At 39.8% G+C, this 18,716-nt stretch overlaps 1 protein-coding gene across 1 annotated transcript in view; it reads left to right on the forward strand.

Moving 5' to 3' along the window:
- Nucleotides 1–17,561, forward strand: part of LOC121286946 (dual specificity mitogen-activated protein kinase kinase 2) — an 89,184-nt gene extending 71,623 nt beyond the window's left edge. The window contains exons 10-11 of the mRNA XM_041204278.1: nucleotides 1,254–1,299; nucleotides 13,941–17,561. Of these exons, the coding sequence (XP_041060212.1) occupies nucleotides 1,254–1,299; nucleotides 13,941–14,051 (157 nt within the window). The 3' untranslated portion in view covers nucleotides 14,052–17,561. The remainder of the gene's footprint in view (nucleotides 1–1,253; nucleotides 1,300–13,940) is intronic.
- Nucleotides 17,562–18,716: the final 1,155 nt, after the last annotated feature.

The following is an 18,716-nucleotide window of genomic DNA, read 5'->3' on the forward strand; positions in this document are numbered from 1 at the left end:
TTTAGCTTCAGTATTACCTTCAGATTAGATGCCATGGACGTTTTCTATTTGTCCTTGTACAACGGTCACAGGTGGATCATGTTGAATGCAAGGTTAAATAATAAACTCCAGATCCAACTTCACTGGTAGTTTTGGTAATTTGACCTTGGTTTTCAGTTATTTTTAGTATCTTACATTGGCACTTATAATTAAGATACTGAAGGTAACTGGAGATTGTACCATGCCCCTCACCCTTTCCTGGATATAGTTGCCTTTGCTTGGGTTCAGTACTGCCAGCACCCATGGGCACTGGATCCAGTTGACCTTTCTTTGCATGCACCTGTAGGTTATGAGTTTGGCAGACAGCACCATAGCTGCCCACCCTTGTGCTTCCTGTAAAGCTTAATAAATATTGCAATCCAAGGGTAGGGAGATGGGATGCTACCATGTATCGGGACTCTTGTTCTGTCCCCATTTGAGTTACCCTGACAGGATATGTAGATGGTATTAGGACAGAGTTGGCCGTGTCAAATAGTTTTCTAGCTATGAAAAAATAGCCATTTGTCTGTGGTAAAGGAAAGTTAATGATGTTCATAAACCATGTTGCAGATGAATTACCTGCTGTTTGTTAATTGTTCCTGTGAAGCACCCTGGGACATTTTACTATGTTAGAGGCACTATATAAATGCAAGGTATTGTTACTGATACTCTTTAGTGTCAGATTAATGAAGAAGTGCATGTGTATGTGCTGTGTTTTAGAACTTCATCTTCATGTGGAAGTTTGGTGCTAACTTAAATTATGTTTGGGTATTTTTCTCATGTGGGTTATCAGTTGTTTTTTTAAGGTTGTACAGTCATGGGTGGCACTTGCTGATGATGATGATGATTCCTGCAGTTGACAGTCAGAATTTTATTGTTTGTACATTGGTGATTTAAAGTTCTTTATGGGAAGTATTTGGCCATTGTTTTATCGTGTTAAGCTCATTGTGATGCTTCAGTATGATTTGTGTCATATTGTATTCTTTAAATATAAAATTTGCTATCATTTTAAATGTTATATTCTGTGTACATGAGAATGTTCCAGGCGGTGTACATTTATGTAAATGTTGCGTTTTAATTGCCTACAGTGGCTATATCAAAAGGAAACGATTGGTTGTGAATATACTAGGTATGAATTTTTAATGCAGTGCAGCTGAAGGACTCTGAGCTTGGTTTTGTATCTTCAACTAATCTAGAATACAGTGCTGTTTACTAATTATTTTTTTTAAATGCAGCTTATTCAAAAACCCAGCTGACCGAGCAGACTTGAAACTACTTATGGTGAGTGTGTTAAGCCTTCAGTTATCAATTTGCATCTACACTGTGGCATTTTAAAAGTGGTAATACTCTTTCCCACCTGATTATTCTGCTTAAAATGGCACTCAAGCTTCTCCTTTTTTGCAGAATTACTGAGATTTGTATCTTTACTGCATTCCAATAGGCCATTTGGCCCAACTACTCTGTGCCGATGTTTATGCTCCCCATCCTACTTCATCTAAGCCTATCAGCATATCCTTCTATTCCTTTTTCCCTCATGCTTCCCCTTAACTACATCTCTGCTGCTCATGAAAACTGCTGCTTATGGTAGCAAATTCCACATTCTAGCCACTTTGGGTAAAGGCATTCCTCCCGGATCCCTATTGGATTTTTCTCTGATTTCTAAAACAGTAGAGAACCTAATCAGCAGACAGATGGTCACTTTGTTTTGACGGGCCTCATGTTTATTTTGGTCAGTTAATCGGTACATGTTTAAACCAAGTCATGCTGTTCTAATTCTGAGCAGCCAGCGGCTGAGTGCTAAATTATTAAATTATATAATGATCTGAATTAGGAAAATGCAGCTCTACCAATAAAAAGAAATTACTGAAATATAATGCACTTCAATTAATCCTTTTTAATTTATCACGTGGTTTCTTAAAATTTAGCTGGCAGTTGCTTGCCCTTTTTCTGCACTCAGATTTAGTTTGAGTTCTGTTCTGCATGTTCAGGTTTGTCACAATGTAACAGAAGTTGCTTTGGGTTTTCATTCACTGTATAATGAAGCCTGTGGTACCAAGATAATGCAATGAGAATTGTTTTGAGAATTGTCAGAATAGTTTCCCCTTTAAGTTGGCTATTATTGTGATATCACAAACAGATAACCTACCAACAAGCTTTCAGATTTACTGGCATCAAATTAACAAAAAAAAATTACAATTTCTATCTAATCTGTTTTGTTATAACTATAAGTGAGATATTGGGCCAAATCTCCAATGGAGTGCCAATCACTGTCAGATTGCCCCTCCACTCCATTTTACTTACCCCTTAGCCTGCAGCTGCCCATTTCTCACCCAGGCGTCCAACCCGGGTGCAGTGCAGCTGCTCCCGGAGGCCTGAGTACAGGGCAGGGGGAAGTAAACCCACATCCCTTTTTTTTACAGCATTAGCTGCTGTAAACTGGTATGTATAAATGCTCCAGCGACTTAGAGAAGCTAGGAGTGAAGTTAAGTGTGTAAAGTAAGTGTGTGAGGGGGGTAGGGTGAGTTGTTGGGTGTGCTCGGGGAGCGGGGGGGTGTTGTTGGTTGGGTGGTCAGAGGTAGGTGGTAGTTGGGAGATTGGGAGCGTGCTCGGGGGTGGGTTGGGGGGGTTAGTCAGGGGTTGGGAGAGGTTAGTCCGGTGGTCAGGGGCTGGAGGTTAACCGGGTGGTCATGGGGGTAGTCAGGGGATAAAGGAGGCTAGCTAGGGGGGCCGGGGGTTAGTTGGGGGATCCAGTGGGTGGATCAGGTGGTGTCAGTAGTATAGTTATCCAGCACAAAAATAAAAATAACTGGAAAAACTCAGCAGGTCTGACAGCATCTGTGGAGAGGAACACAGTTAACGTTTCGAGTCCGTATGACTCTTCAACAGAACTAAGGAAAAATAGAAAAGAGGTGAAATATAAGCTGGTTGAGGGAGGTGGGACAAGTAGAGCTGGATAGAGGGCCAGTGATAGCCAAAAGATGTCATAGACAAAAGGCCAAGGAGGTGTTGATGGTGGTGATATTATCTAAGAAATGTGCTGATAGGTGACCTTAAGGGTAGAAAGCAGGACGAGCAAGGTACAGATAGTCCTTTTGTCTATGACATCTTTTGGCTATCTCCACCTATCACTGGCCCTCTATCCAGCTCTACTTGTCCCACCCCCATCAACCAGCTTATATTTCACCTCTTTTCTATTTTACCTTAGTTCTGTTGAAGAGTCATACGGGCTTGAAACGTTAACTGCGTTCTCCGCAGATGCTGTCAGACCTGCTGAGTTTTTCCAGGTATTTTTATTTTTGTTTTGGATTTCCAGCATCCACAGTTTTTTGCTTTTATCATAGTTGTCCAGCAGTCGGAATTGGTTTTAATGCTTCTAACTTTTTCTGGGTAAATATTCTGCTAAGACAGTTAGAACCAACTTAGGTCTTTGGCTTTAAATTGGGCTTTCAGAGGGTTCCAAGCACAGGGTAATCTGCCAATGGAATTTGGAACTGCCCAGGCAATTCCCATGCATCCCTTGTGTGACGACTTCCAAGGGAATCCCAGATCATCCAGGATACCCCCAAGTAGGACCCTCTCGGGAACTGAAGCTTTGGGCCGTTGTGTGAGCTTGCTGCAGTCAATCCATTGTTTGAGGCCTCGTTAGAATTGTGAGCAGTAAAAGCAACATTTTGTTTGGGGAACTAAAGCATATGTTTACATTCAATGCACTATTGCTTGATCCTCTGGCTGATGTCCTGAGTTTCACCTGAGACAGGTACAAAGAGAAATAAGTGCACCAAAGTTAGAAACCTGTGTCAAGGGAGGGCTTTTCCTTTTATGAAGAGCTCAACAGATGGTTCTTTGAAATGTTTTTAACCTTCAAAATTTCACTACTTATCTACCCACCTTAACCAATTATTTGACAAGCTGATAACAGACAATGGGAAGCGCTGACCTTGACTGCACTAAATATAACTTCCCTGAGGTTATGGTTATGAATCTCAATTAAGTTATAAAAGAGCAGCCAGACTCGGTGAATTGTATCGATTTCTTGCACCAAAGTCCTATTCCATGATCTTGAGTAGGTTTGGCTCAAAAGACTTTACCAAATGTTCATGTATTCGATTTAGTGCCCATGCCTATGTGTTCAGCAATAAAGGTTGTACTTGTGTGCAAATCAGTTGTGTCTACTGATATGTGAAAGAGTGGCACTGCATGCAGGTAACTCCTTTCAAATTGAATTATAGCATTGACTCTGCCTATACAGCAACAACTTATATTACGCTGTTAACTTCATAAAGCATCTCAAGGTGGTTCACAGAGCATTATGAAACAAAATATCACACTGAGCTACGTAAGGAGATATTAGGTCAGGTGACCAAAAGCGTAGGCAAAAATGGTGGATTTTAAGGAGCATCTTAAAGGAGGAGGGAGAAGCGAAAAGGTGGAAGGAGGGAATTCTAGAGCTTAGGGCCTAGGCAGCTGAAGATACAGCCACCAACGATTTTGCGATTAAAATCAGGGATGCTTAAGAGGCCTGAATTAGACCAGCTCGGGCATCTCAGAGGATTGTACAGCTGGAGGAGAATGCAGAGACAGGGAGGAGGTGAAGCTGTGGAGAGATTTGAAAACAAAGATGAGAATTTGCTTAAATGGGAACCAGTGTAGGTCAGTGACCACAGAGGTTCTAGGTGAAAGGATTTAGTGCAAGTTAAGACACGGGCAACAAAGTTTCGGTATTACCTCAAGTGGACGGAGGGTAGAATGTGGGAGACCAGTGACGAGTTAATTGGAGTAGTCAAGCTGAGAGGCAAGAAAGGCAAAAATGAGTGTTTCAGTACCAGATGAGCTGAGGTAGGGGTGAAGTGAGGCAATGTTATGAAGGTTGAAATAGGCTGTCTTAGTGATGGCATAAATATGAGATTAGAAACTTATCTCGGGATCCAATATGGCACCAAACTTGTGAACAAACTGGTTTAGTCTGAGTGTTGTCAGGGAGAGGGAGTGGAGTTTGGAGCAGGGACCAAAAACGATAACTTCAGCCTTCACAATATTTATTTTTAGGGGATGGAACAAAGTTAAGGATTCACATGTGGTCTTGCCCTTTGCAGTGTATCTGCAGCTTTGAAACACAATTCTCTCTCCAGGGTGATCTCCTGTATGATTCCTTCCTTGTTTAATACCCTTCAATGAGTAGACTTTGCCCAGTGGGTGAGAGTCCTGGACCACTGGCCTTTTATGGGAGGAGAAAGATCAATCAAGCTTTTGTAACTTCTCATTTGCTATGCTTTTACACAATTGATCAACCTCCTGTTAGTGAAGTGATAATCTGCCCATTATAGAGCACTTGCAGTTCTTGCTGGACCAGAGCCGAAAATAATTGCTCTTTATGGAATGAGTGAAATGACACAACAGCTGTCAGTTTTTTTTTTAATAACCCTAAAATTGTTACTAGGAAACTTTCACTGAGTTTCTAGATTTATAGAAATTACATACAAAACTCAGCCATTCTTGGATCTGTCTTTCTACCCTGGAATTTTCCACTCAGCTGCATGCATTCTACTCCTATTTTTATGACAATGGTCTCAATTGTCTCAGTTACAAGATTGAAATGACTTCTTTCTCTCTCAAAAAAAAATTAATCAGGAAGTAAGTGGATGACTTACGCAGATTCCTTGTACACAGAGCAATAACACCCATCCCTTAAGGCACTTCGTCCCCTTGTGAAAATATTATTGGATACGTAAATCATCAGTACCTCACTTTTTTCCTAATCAAGCACACCTTTTCTAAGGTAATCTGCATATAGATTGGGCAAATCAAATTTGTAACAATACCATAGAGCACGAATTCCTGGAGTGTATACGGGATGGTTTTCTGGACCAATGCGTTGAGGAACAAATAGAAAACAGGCCACCCTTGACTGGGTATTGTGTAATGAGAAAGGAATAATTGGCAATCTAGTTGTGCGAGGCCCCTTGGGGATGAACGACCATAATATGTTAGAATTCTTCATCAAGATAGAGTGACGTAGTTGATTCTGAGACTAGGGTCCTGAATCTTAATAAAGGAAACTACGATGGTATGAGGCGCGAGTTGGCTATGATGGATTGGGAAATGTTACTTCAAGGGATGACGGTGAATAGGCAACGGCAAACGTTCAATGTACGCATGGGTGAACTGCAACATTGTTTATTCCTGTCTGGCGCAAAAGTAAAACAGGAAAGGTGGCCAAACCATGGCTTACAAGGGAAATTAGAGATAGTATTAGATCCAAGGAAGAGGCATACAAATTGGCCTGAAAAAAACAACAGACTTGAGGATTGGGAGCAGTTTAGAATTCAGTAAAGGAGGACAAAGGGATTGATTAAGAAGGGGAAAATAGAGTACAAGAGTAAGCTTGCGGGGAACATAAAAACTAACTATAAAAGTTTCTATAGGTATGTGAAGAGAAAAAAATTGGTCAAGACAAATGTAGGTCCCTTACAGTCAGAAACAGCGGAATTTATAAAGGAGAACAAAGAAATGGCTGACCAACTAAACACATACATTGGTTCTGTCTTCACAAAGGAGGACACAAATAATATACCAGAAATGTTGGGAAACACAGGGTTTAGTGAGAGGGAGGAACTGAAAGAAATCAGTATTAGTAGGGAAATGGTGTTGGGGAAATTGATGGGATTGAAGGCCGATAAATCCCCAGGGCCTGATAATCTACATCCCAGGGTGCTTAAGGAAGTGGCCCTAGAAATAATGGATGCATTAGTGGTCATCTTCCGAGATTCTATACACTCTGGAACAGTTCCTACAGATTGGAGGGTAGCTAATGTAACCCCACTATTTAAAAAGGGAGGTAGGGAGCAAACAGGGAATTATATACCAGTCAGGCCGACGTCGGTAGTGGGGAAAATTCTAGAGTCTATTATAAAAGATTTAATAGCTGAGCACTTGGAAAACTGGCAGAATCGGACACAGTCAACATGGATTTACAAAAGGGAAATCATGCTTGACAAATCTACTGGAATTTTTCAAGGATGTAACTAGTAGAATTGATGAGGGGAGCCAGTGGATATGGTTTATTTGGACTTTCAGAAGGCATTCGAGAAAGTCCCACATAAGAGATTAGCATGTAAAATTAAAGCGCATGGGATTGGGGGTAGCGTATTGAGCTGGATAGAAAACTGGTTGACAGACAGGAAAGAAAGAGTAGGAATAAATGGGTCTTTTTTTGAATGGCAGGCAGTGACTAGTGGGGTACCGCTGGAATCAGTGCTGGGACCTCAGCTATTCACAATATATGTTAATGATTTAGATGGGGGAACTAAATGTAATATCTCCAAATTTGCAGATGACACAAAGCTGGGTGAGAGGGTGAGCTGTGAGGAGGATGCAGAGATGCTTCAGTGTGACTTGGACAAGCTGAGTGAGTGGGCAAATGCATGGCAGATGGAGTATAATGTGGATAAATGTGAGGTTATCCATTTTGGTAGCAAAAACAGGAAGGCAGATTATTATCTGGATATAAGTTGAGAGAGGAGAATGTGCAACAAGACCTGGGTGTCCTCGCACACCAATTGCTGAAGGTAAGTATGCAGGTGCAGCAGGCGGTAAAGAAGGTAAATGGTATGTGGGCCTTCATAGCGAGAGGATTCGAGTACAGGAGCAGGGATGTCTTGTTGCAATTATTCAAGGCCTTGGTGAGACCACACCTGGAATATTGTGTGCAGTTTTGGTCTCCTTATCTGAGGAAGGATGTTCTTGCTATAGAGGGAGTGCAGTGAAGGTTTACCAGACTGATTCTTGGGATGGCGGGACTGACATGAGGAGAGATTGAATTGGTTATGATTATATTCGCTGGAGTTCAGAAGAATGGCGGGGGGGCATCTCATAGCAACCTTTAAAATTCTAAAAGGACTAGACAGGGTAGATGCAGGAAGGATATTCCCAATGGTGGGAGAGTCTAGAACCAGGGGCCACAGTCTGAGGTTACGGGGTAGACCATTTAGGACTGAGATGAGGAGAAATTTCTTCACCCAGAGAGTAGTGAACCTGTGGAATTCGCTACCACAGAAAGTCATTGAGGCGAAAACATTGTATGTTTTCAAGAAGGAGTTAGATATAGCTCTTGGGGGTTTGGGGGGGAGAAAGGGATCAAAGGAAATGGGGAGAAAGCAAGAGCAGGCTATTGAGTTGGATGAACAGCCATGATCATAATGAATGGCGGAGCAGGCTCGAAGGGCCGAATGGCCTACTATTTTCTACGCTCCTGTGGTAAACATTGGGTAGACATCAGCCTGAACCTAAGTCCTTTCCTAAGAGAATTTGAATTTCCTTCATTTCAGACTGCTCTAGTTTATTCTAGCCTGTAGCATGTAACTCTGGTAAGAATGTGAATTCCACTGTGTGAATAAAAAATCCTATGCCTGAAGAACGAATTGAAGAAAGACTGATATTGAGCAATTGCTCACCGAGTGGTCTGTAAAAGGAGCCGGATGTTCTGCAGCCTGCCAGGGAGAAAACCATCAACTCGAGTCCTTTGAGCAGAACTCTAGCCAATTCCTGTAATATTTTATAAATGCAAAGTTTCTGTGAGGGCCCCAGTGGCTGATTGTGATTGGGGGAGAGGAGTTTAAAGGCTGAAACATCAAGGTCCCTGGTTCAGTCCCACAGTTTGCATTAAGTTCACTTTAAGTGTCTGAGATGCTACAATTGCTTTTAGCTTACCTGAGCTTCCTGCTCCTAACTTGCTGTTCAGGAAGCCCTGAATTGGACTTGTGATAGCTCCCTTGAGCACACCTTCAAATAGCCCACCAATGCTATAGGCTTAGATGATGAATGGCAATTCAAGTTAGCTACCAGCCTGTAGCTGTTCATGGAAGCAGAGCCTATCAAAGAGTTAATGACCTCCGGCAGAAACAAGAGGATTTTTTTAAGCCCATATGAAACTTGTAACAATCCTCCTAAATTTTATGAAATAGTGGTGTTTGTATTTGACCACTGAAAGTAACATAAGAAATGGGAGCAGGAGTAGGCAATGCGGACCCTTGATCCTGCTCCCCCATTCTATAAGATCATGGCTGAACTTTTGCGTTAGCTCTACTTTTGTGACCATTTTTCCCAGGTCAAAGGTCAAAATTTTGGTGTCCTTTCTCCTGAGTTAGAATCCTTATGTGTATATTGGTGTTGTCACTAGAATTTCACAAGACGTGCTGTTCTTGTGAATCTTTCTACTATGTGCACTTGATTGTGTAAGTATTCTGAAGAACAATTGTATTGTGTAGATTTTGTTCCAACTGAACTTCATTAGAATCATAATCATAGAATCATAGACATTTACAATATGGAAGGAGGCTGCTTGGCTCATCATGTCTGCTCTGGCTGACGTGGAACCATCCAGCTAGTTCCACTTTCCGGCTTGTCATCTGTGTTCTTCTAAACTATGACACTTCAAGTGCGTATCCAAATGTTATGAACATTTCTGCTTCTATTATCCTTTCCAGACCCCCACCGCCCTCTGGATGAAAGCATTTCCTCTCAAATTCCCACTGAACTTCCTAGCCCTTACCCTAAATCTATGCCCCATGGTCATGACCCTTCCTATCCAGCCTGAAAGTTTCGGGGATATCTGAGAAAATCCTGTACCCAATGCTACAATGACTTTTTATGGACTTTTCCTTTCCTAAAGCTCATCTCCACAGCAAAATGAATCACATGGGTCTTGTATCCACGTAGAAGAGCTAATTAGCTATCCTCTAGACCCCCAACTCCATTCTAGCATGGAATTAAATAAACAGTTTAAGTTTAACCATTTATAGAGCCTGGCATTCTGAACACCTCTCTATGAGACTTGGAGACTAACAGCCTGCCCACAATCAACACCATTGCGTTTGGTACCAATGGCTTGCATGCACAGAGATTTGAGAGGAAAGATTGGCCAGGCTAATTAGGCAATTATTTTAGGTTGTTTTTAGGTAGATTTTAGATTGTTTTCTTAGGAACAGAGGAGGCTGAGGGGAGACCTAATTGAAGTGTATAAAATTATGAGGGGCCTAGATAGTATGGATAGGAAGGGCCAATCACACCTTTCCCATTGTACAGTCGCCAGAACTGCTCCTAAATTCTGTACCTCAGCTAATACGGGCCAGTATCCCATATGCCTTATTGACCACCTTATCTTCCAGCCCAGCCACCTCCAGGGATCTGTGGACATGTGCTCCAAGGTCCATCCATTTCTCTACACTTCTCCATATCCAACCATTTATTATGTATCCCCTTTCCTTGCCCTTCACATCCCTCTGGATTGAACTCCATTTGCCAAACTTCCACCCACCTGCCTAGTCCATTGATATTTTCCTGCAGTCTACAGCTTTCTTCTTTATTATCAACACGTGCCTAATTTTTGTATTATCTGCAAACTTCTTAATCATACTCTCTAATTTCAAGTCCAAATTATTGATGCATACCACAAAAAGCAAGAGACTTGGTACTGAACCCTGTGGAATCCCACTGGAAACAGCCTTCTAGTCACAAAAACACCCATCAACCATTCCTCTGCTTCCCCCTCTGAGCGAATTGTGGATCAAACTTGCCATTTTGCCTTTATTCTTTCAGCTTTTACTTCTGTGACCATTCTGCCATCTGTGACTTTATCAAAAGGCTTACTAAAAATCCATATAGACTACATGAAATACACCACCCTGATTGACCTTCCATGTTATCTCCTCTAAAAATTCACTCATGTTAGTCAGACACGACTTTCCCTTAAGTCTGTTTTTAGCTGCCTTTGATTCATCCGTGTTTTTCTAAATGAAGATTTATCCTGTCCCTCAGAATTTTTTCCTATAATTTTCCCACCACCGAGATTAGGCCAACTGGCCTGTAATTATTCTGTTTAAAAATGGGGAAGGGAATACACAACAGTACAATATTACCTGTCCTCCAGTCCCCTGGCACCGTGTTTGAAGCCAGAGGGGATTGGAAAATGATGGTCAGAACCTCTGCTATTTCTTCTCTTGCTCCCCTTAACAGCCTAGGTTACATTTCATCCTAGCCTGGGGATTTACCTATTTGCAAAAATGTTAATTCACTTAATACTTCCTCTCTCACTGTTAATTTAATTTAATATTTCACACTCCTTCTCCCTTATTGCAATTCTATGTCATCTCCCTCTTGTGAAAGCAAATGCAAAGTATTTATTAAGAACTGTACCCACATTCAATGCACCCACACACTGGTTATCTATGGTCCTTAAATGACCAACTCTTTTAGTTTTCTTCTTGTTCTTTGTGTTTATATACGAAACTTAGATTTTCTTTGATTTTATTTGGCAGTTTTTTTCCAATATATTTTCTTGTCCTTTTTGATTTTCTAATTTCCTTTATAATTTCTGCCCTACATTTTTTATGCTCCTAGTTTTCTGCAGTTTTGAGCCCTCGATATTTGTCATAAGCTTTTTCTTTATTCTCTCCTTTAAGCCCCTTGACATTGGACTCTAGATTTGTTAGTCCCAGTCTTTTCCTTTAAAGGAACATACTTTCTCTGAGCCCTCATTACCTCTTCCTTGAATGCCTTCCACTGATCTGGCTCTGATTTACCTTCAAGTAGCTTTTTCCAGTACACTTCAGCTAAATCACACCTCAGCTTCATAAAATTAGCGGTTCCCCAATTGAGAACTTTTATTCTTGGTCTACCTTTGTCCTTTTTCATAACCACCCTATATCTACTGAATTATGACCACTACCACCACAGTGCTCCCCAACTGATGCCCCTTCCACCTACCTAATTTAATTCCCTAAAACTAAGTCTAGAACTGCCCTGTTTCTTGGTGGGATTGCTACGTACTGGCTTAAAAAAAAGTTCTCCTGAATGCATTTTAAGAACACTGCTCCCTCTGTTTCTTTCACACTCATTCTATCCCAGTCAGTATTAGGGTTGTTGAAATCCAAATCTATTAATGCCCATTTGTTTTAGTCCTCCTCAGATATTTGTCCACATGTTTGCTCTTCTGTCCCCCTCTAACTGTTTGGGGGGTCTCTGGTACACTCCCAGTAGTGTAATTGCCCCTTTTTGTGCTTCAGTTCAACCCATATGGTCTCATTTGGTGATCCTTCTGCCATATCATCTCTTCTCACAGCAATAATTGTTTCCTTAATCAGTATTGCGACCACGCTCCTTTTTTATCCCCCTTCTCTATCTTGACTGAAAACCCTGTAACCAGAAATTTTCAACTGCCATTTCTGCCCTTCTTTCAACCATGTCTTGGTAATATGTCCAGACCAGAATTCTCTCAGCTCATCTGATCTGTTTTTTTTTAAAACTGAGTTATGAGAGATATCTTTAATTTTGCTCTCTATCTTCATTTCACTGGGTAAAAATAACTCAGCAATATTCCAGTGGTGAGGCTTATATGTGGCTTGAATCCTGTAAGCATTGCGTGGATTTTCAGGGGACATCGCTGTGATTTTATTCAGTTAGACAACCAGACTAATTCTTTGACCAGTGGAGGTTAATACTCAAAGAATGAGCAGGTTGTACCAAAAGTGAGCACTGTGGTGTGATTGTCCATCTATAATATAACTAGGTAATCGCGTGTCAAAAATCTGTATCCTTTTTCTTCAGCGAAAGTGTCAGTCAGATTTTGATTTGTCGAACTCAAAAGTGAAAGAGCTATTTAGTTCTTGCATCAATGGCAGCTAAACAGACGTGCAAACCAACTCATTTTACTTGTAAATCTGGTATTAAGGAAATCAGGTTTAAATCCTTTTGAACATTACTCCTTTATTCTTCCCTGAGCTTGACAGTTGCAGTAAAACTATAAACTTGGACATTTACATTGCAGGCCAGTGTCATTCAACCCATTATCTCTCTGCTAGCTCTTCAATAGCATAACCCAAAAACTAATCCCATTGCCCTGCTCTGTCCCCATTGTGTTGATTATGTGGCCTGTTAGTGCATAGCAGAAAATAAAATTAAATGCCTGGACCTAATATTCACAAGTTGTTATTTTTTTTTTAAAAAGCCTATTTACATACTTATGCATGGGAATTAAAAGTATCCATTATTTGAAAGTGTAAATCTTCCCATTTGAGGGATTTGGAGCATTGAACATTAAACAAAAACTGTTGGAATTGCATTTGAGGAGGGAAGTACAATGAAAATGTTAAAATACGTTTGTCAGAATATGAATGTGTTTGTTGCTGGTCATGTATTACATAGGAGATTACCTTTTTAATCCAAGTTTATATAATCTCCAAATAATGATTCCTTTAAGGCCAGATAATATCAAATGCTTCAATGTGATATACTGAAGGTTCATGACATTGCAGCAGGAATCAACTCTTAGGTGAAATTGGAATAATTGCAATTCTACACTATATGTTTGCAGGATTTTGTCATTGAAATTGTCATTGTGAAAAGTGTTCTAGCGAAAGTCAATACATCTCTTATAGTGCCTTGTAATTTTATTTCTGAAACCTGGGTGAGCTAGTTGAGATGAATATGTTGTTTCTCATTCCTATCTTATGTTTGTCAGCTGATAATACAACACAATTTGAAGGACTAACCTAACAGGTCAGATATTCAAAACAAGAACAGAATTACCTGGAAAAACTCAGCAGGTCTGGCAGCATCGGCGGAGAAGAAAAGAGTTGACGTTTCGAGTCCTCATGACCCTTCGACAGAACTTGAGTTCGAGTCCAAGAAAGAGTTATTTCAACTCTTTCTTGGACTCGAACTCAAGTTCTGTCGAAGGGTCATGAGGACTCGAAACGTCAACTCTTTTCTTCTCCGCCGATGCTGCCAGACCTGCTGAGTTTTTCCAGGTAATTCTGTTTTTGTTTTTGTTTTGGATTTCCAGCATCCGCAGTTTTTTTTTGTTTTTAGGTCAGATATTCAACTGTGTTCCAGTAAAACGTTGACTCTTGTTTCTTGCTTTTTCACAGAGCCACACATTCATTAAGCGGTCTGAAGTAGAGGAGGTGGATTTCGCAGGCTGGTTGTGTAAAATTATGGGGCTGAACCAGCCCAGCACTCCAACACGCACCGCTGTGTGAGGAATGACCAATACCCCTCTTTCTCCACTGCACCTCCCCCGCACAGTTCCCGTCCTGCTCTGCTGATGTCTGTCAAACACTGCTGTCGTGACTGTGGCATCAATCAGGACTCTCCCTGCATTCAGAAACTAAGTGAGGAGTTTTACATCTAGGCAGCATTGGCAGTTTAAAAAAAAACTTTGTCTTTCTTTAGCTGGTGAATTTGTGATTTGAGCTGATCAGTTTCCTCCTTTTTAGTATCAACACCGATAATATGGTGATTTACATTTGACAGTAACTTGCTGGATGCCTGTCATTCAAGACACAATTTTTCTTCTGCAAGTGAGTTCTGCTAGTTGTCAAAGTATAGTGTTTAATGTCACAGTCCTATGTCATATCTCCTGTTACTGACAGATGTTTCACAGGACGGAGGCAGAAAATTTGCTTTCCTGTTTAAATATCAATATTTGGTGTGATTTTTGTTTTTTGGTTTAATGTGCTTACCAGAATATTGCCATATGATGTCGTTATTTTCTTAAAGGGATGCAAATTGAAGTAGAACATCCATAATGGCTAGGTTGCCATTTTAGGTAAACCCTGTGTAAGCCAGATTTATTCCACTGTTCTCACAATCAACGCCCCTCAGATACTGGATTAATTAAAATTTAAAACTGAAGGGTATCTTAAATTAGTTGGCGTTTTCAATTGTGCTTGTTGGTTCCCCTATTGGTGCAATACTTGGTGTAGCATTCAGCTGGTGATCAAGCAGGCGAGTAATTTAATTCCCTGTTGTATATTTTTCTTCACATCCCTTCCAAAGACACAGTTGAGAGTAGCTGTGGTAATGGATCCTTAACTATGCTTTTTTTAAATGACCTGCAGACCTGTTGATGGAGCAAATTTTTCAAATGCATGATTGACCATAGGTGGATATCTTGTTCAGTAAAAATATGCATGCTAACTTTGTAGCTGATGTTATTTTAACTGTGCTTTTTACATGTTTAATAAGGATTCCTTGTGGTTTGAGCCAAATGGAGTCATTGTGATGTTTCTGGAAGAGTTTAAGGTATTTAACTGCTTAGGTAGGTGGCAGTTCACCAGAATGACTATTCACCATATATTTGTAATGTTTTGAGACCTCATTTAAACACCTTGCCAAAATGCAACATTGACTGATGATCCGCTATGGGAATTCATTCTTCCTTAAAATTTGCTGTATTGCAGACACCTGGAGATTTATATGTGCTTACCAATAGGAGATAGTGAGTAGAAGTACCATTTCTGGAGATTACAGTAGTATGGGTAGGAATGCCGATCCTTGGGATTGTAGGTGTGTAAGTTGGTAATGGGATTCAGGACATGAGTATCAGTCCCTTTTCTGTCACTGTTTTATTTTAGAAATGGACATCAAAAAGACTTCCATTTATTCTGTAATAACTTGGAAGTGTTGGGGTCAACCTGCATATTTCATTGTTGCAATGTTCAACGTTTTTACATTTGAAAGATACCAGTAATACTGCAAAAAGTTAAAATTAATTTTAAATGGTTGACTAATTCAGTTCCTAGTGACGGTTCTGAGGTGGCTGAGAGATGTTACACTGAATTTAGAATCAAAGTTGTGGTCATTTTCAACAGAAAAGACTCACCAATGTACACATGGTGTTTGAGTAGACAGTGCAAACCCTTTCAAAGCACTTATGTCAAAGAGCTGTGGTAGATTTAATAGTTCTAAAATGGTGAGATTGGTTGAAAAATCTTTCAAAATATTTTAAATTGTGGGAATACAGTCATTGCTGTTTGATACTGTCCTCGATCTTTAAACGGGCACTTCATTCTCCTGACCATGTATCCACATTGAAGTTTGACAACTTGTGCGGCAATTGAGCTTAAAAAAAAATCAGCTAAAGGAAGGCACTGTTTTCTTTTTTTCAATCCAACCTCTCTCGAGTTGTAAATTGTAATGCCTTCTTAGTTCTGGACAAAAACAAAAAAAAGAGGGTTTTACCAATGTTTCTGTTCTTAGTCTACTCTTTAGTTCACTTTTTAAAATGCTTTTATTTTGCTGCTTCACTGCTAGACATGGTTTGTAACTGGGGAAGAGCTTGTTTCCGAAGAATAGGGATTTGATCTTTGCAAGCACTGGCTTTCCAAATATTCTGTTACCATTGCGGGTAAAATGTGTACAACATACTGTGACGTTCCCCTTATCTTGCAGCATTTATTTCAGTCCTTGACAGAGTAACCTGTCTGCTAGTTATCAGGCTTACTAGGGTAAATCTTTTTTATGGTTTTATGTACTGTATTCATCTGAAATTTCCTGAATGACACAAAATCTAGTCTGTTTGTGAAGCATGTTTTCACAGAATTTAGTGCTGCTTAGAGTTGTGCACTTGTGGTGCCCAGTTTGGTTCAAGGATATTCTTGACGATCACTGTAGACCCAGTGGTTTGTTAACTAATAGTTATTTTTGTGGATAGAGTGTTATCAGCCACATAGTAACTAAGTCTCCCATTTCAACCACTAAGCACTCCAAGGGGCCAGTTAATCAATTATCACCATTTACAGGAAGAAAAGTCAACTAGTAAACCATATTCAAGAATTGTATAGATTGAGAATTTTGAACAATGGAAATGATGTTATGATTCCCAAACCCATTTGTTTTGTGGGTCACTATGGCTAAGGAAGTACACCTTCCACTCGAAATGATGCACACCTAGACTCTTTAAAGTGGTTCCACCAGAAGAGTAGAATGCAGCTGATTCAGAATCATGAAAAGTAATGTTAAGCTTGGGCTGAATGGAGTCATTTGTGAAGCAAAAAATGCTAAGTTCTCACAATCTGTTTTTACGCACTTCAAAGAAGAACTATTCATGTGATTACTTGTGTAGCTTCAGAGGTTATTTCATTACTGGCTCACTTAACCATTTTGTGACTGAACTATACAGCAGCCAAGTGCTTTTGAGGCAAACTGCACCCTAAATGTACTTCTCGGGAATATGAATCCGTTTAAAGTGCCTGGGGGAAAATAATAAACTTAATTTAAGAAATACAAGTTTAATCTACTGAGGCGTCGAAGGTAAAAGAAACGCACTGTGATTAGAATAATGGAGTTGAGTTTTGTGCTGGGATCTCAGTTGTTTGTGTTGTGCTCCTGTATAGTTGTCTATGGATTGTACATGCCTATGCCTTTAAATAAATAAAATACGTATAAGCTGTTACTGTTAAGGCACTGGTGCATATTGGTGTATGTCACTATATCAGGTTTATAATGTTGTGTCCGATGCACTTGTTCCCTTTTGTGAAGCCTGTGGGCATCTTGTGCTACTGGTTGTGGTTAGCTCTTTAAAGCATCACTTTGTAATGTGTAAAATAGATTTGGCTTATTACAAAAAAAAATCACCAGTAGCACGAGTATTATACTGATTGTTTTTAAGCTTTTTTTTTCTTAAGATTTTGCAAAGCAAATGATGTGGACTGAATGTATAATTTAATCACCTGTTGCAAAAAGTTATTAAAACTGAAGTGACAATTGTTTCGTGTGAATTAGCAAATGTACAATTTTGTCTAAAGTATGTGAACTAAGAAAAGAGGCTTTCTCTTTTTTTGAAGATCAGTGCAGAGTTTATTTTAGTGGACAGCTTTCAATAGGAACTACCTGGGTTTGATGGAGCTGACACGCTTGCACTTTAAGCGTTCTGTCGGTACGTATTTTTAATTCGAACAAAATCATTTGTAAATAAATGACACTTTACATAAATTGGGAAGCTTGTTGTTATATTGTATAAAAACAGGAGCTAAATGGTCAGCCATTCTAGTTAAACTTACACTCAATCATAATTTTTTAAAACTATAAACATTTCATACTACACTTTTTACCGTATGAGTAGGGTGGGGGGTTAAAATTTTAAGGCAGGAAATGGGAAGAAGACAATCTCCTATTCAATCATTTGTTAGAATATAGTATATGTTACAATTCAGATTCTCCCAACTCTTTATTGATTCTCAGGGCAGTTCCAGTAGGCAATCCCACAAGATCTGTTAACTGAGTAAATGGATTAACCTGCAACAGGATTAATGCTTATCCAATTTTCAGGTTACATGACAGAATGGTTTTTGGGATACCAATCATGTGCTTCTGATCTCTTCAGTAGCTAGAAAACAACATGCTGGCAGACCATATCTTTTAGGCAAACGCTACAAAGATTTATTCATTGTAAGCTGTAAATTTATAGTTTATATTTAGCAGGTCTGGGGACTAAATATTCTTGGATACAAAGTGCTCAGGAAAGACGGGGAAACCAAGAAAAGAGGGGGGGTAGCAGTATTAATTAAGGAGAACATTACCGTGCTGAAGAACGAGGATGTCCCAGAGGGGTTAAGGATAGAATCTATTTGGTTAGAGTGAAGGAACAAAAAAGGTGTGATTACGTTGCTTGGTGTAGTTTATAGGCTGCCAACTAGTGTGAAAAATGTAGAGGAACAAATTTGCAAGGAAATTAGAGAAGTGCAAGAGTTATAGAATAGTTATAATGGGATACTTTTACTATCTTTGTCAATATTAGGATAATTATACTGTAAAGAGCAGAAAGGAGCTGGAGTTTCTACATCAATATGTTTCCATTCTAATGAGAAAGGAGCCAATATTGGATCTGGTTCCTGGGAATGAGATGGACCAAGTGGATCAAG

Source organism: Carcharodon carcharias, chromosome 14 (genome assembly GCF_017639515.1).
Source record: "Carcharodon carcharias isolate sCarCar2 chromosome 14, sCarCar2.pri, whole genome shotgun sequence".
In the NCBI taxonomy this organism is placed as follows: domain Eukaryota; kingdom Metazoa; phylum Chordata; class Chondrichthyes; order Lamniformes; family Lamnidae; genus Carcharodon; species Carcharodon carcharias.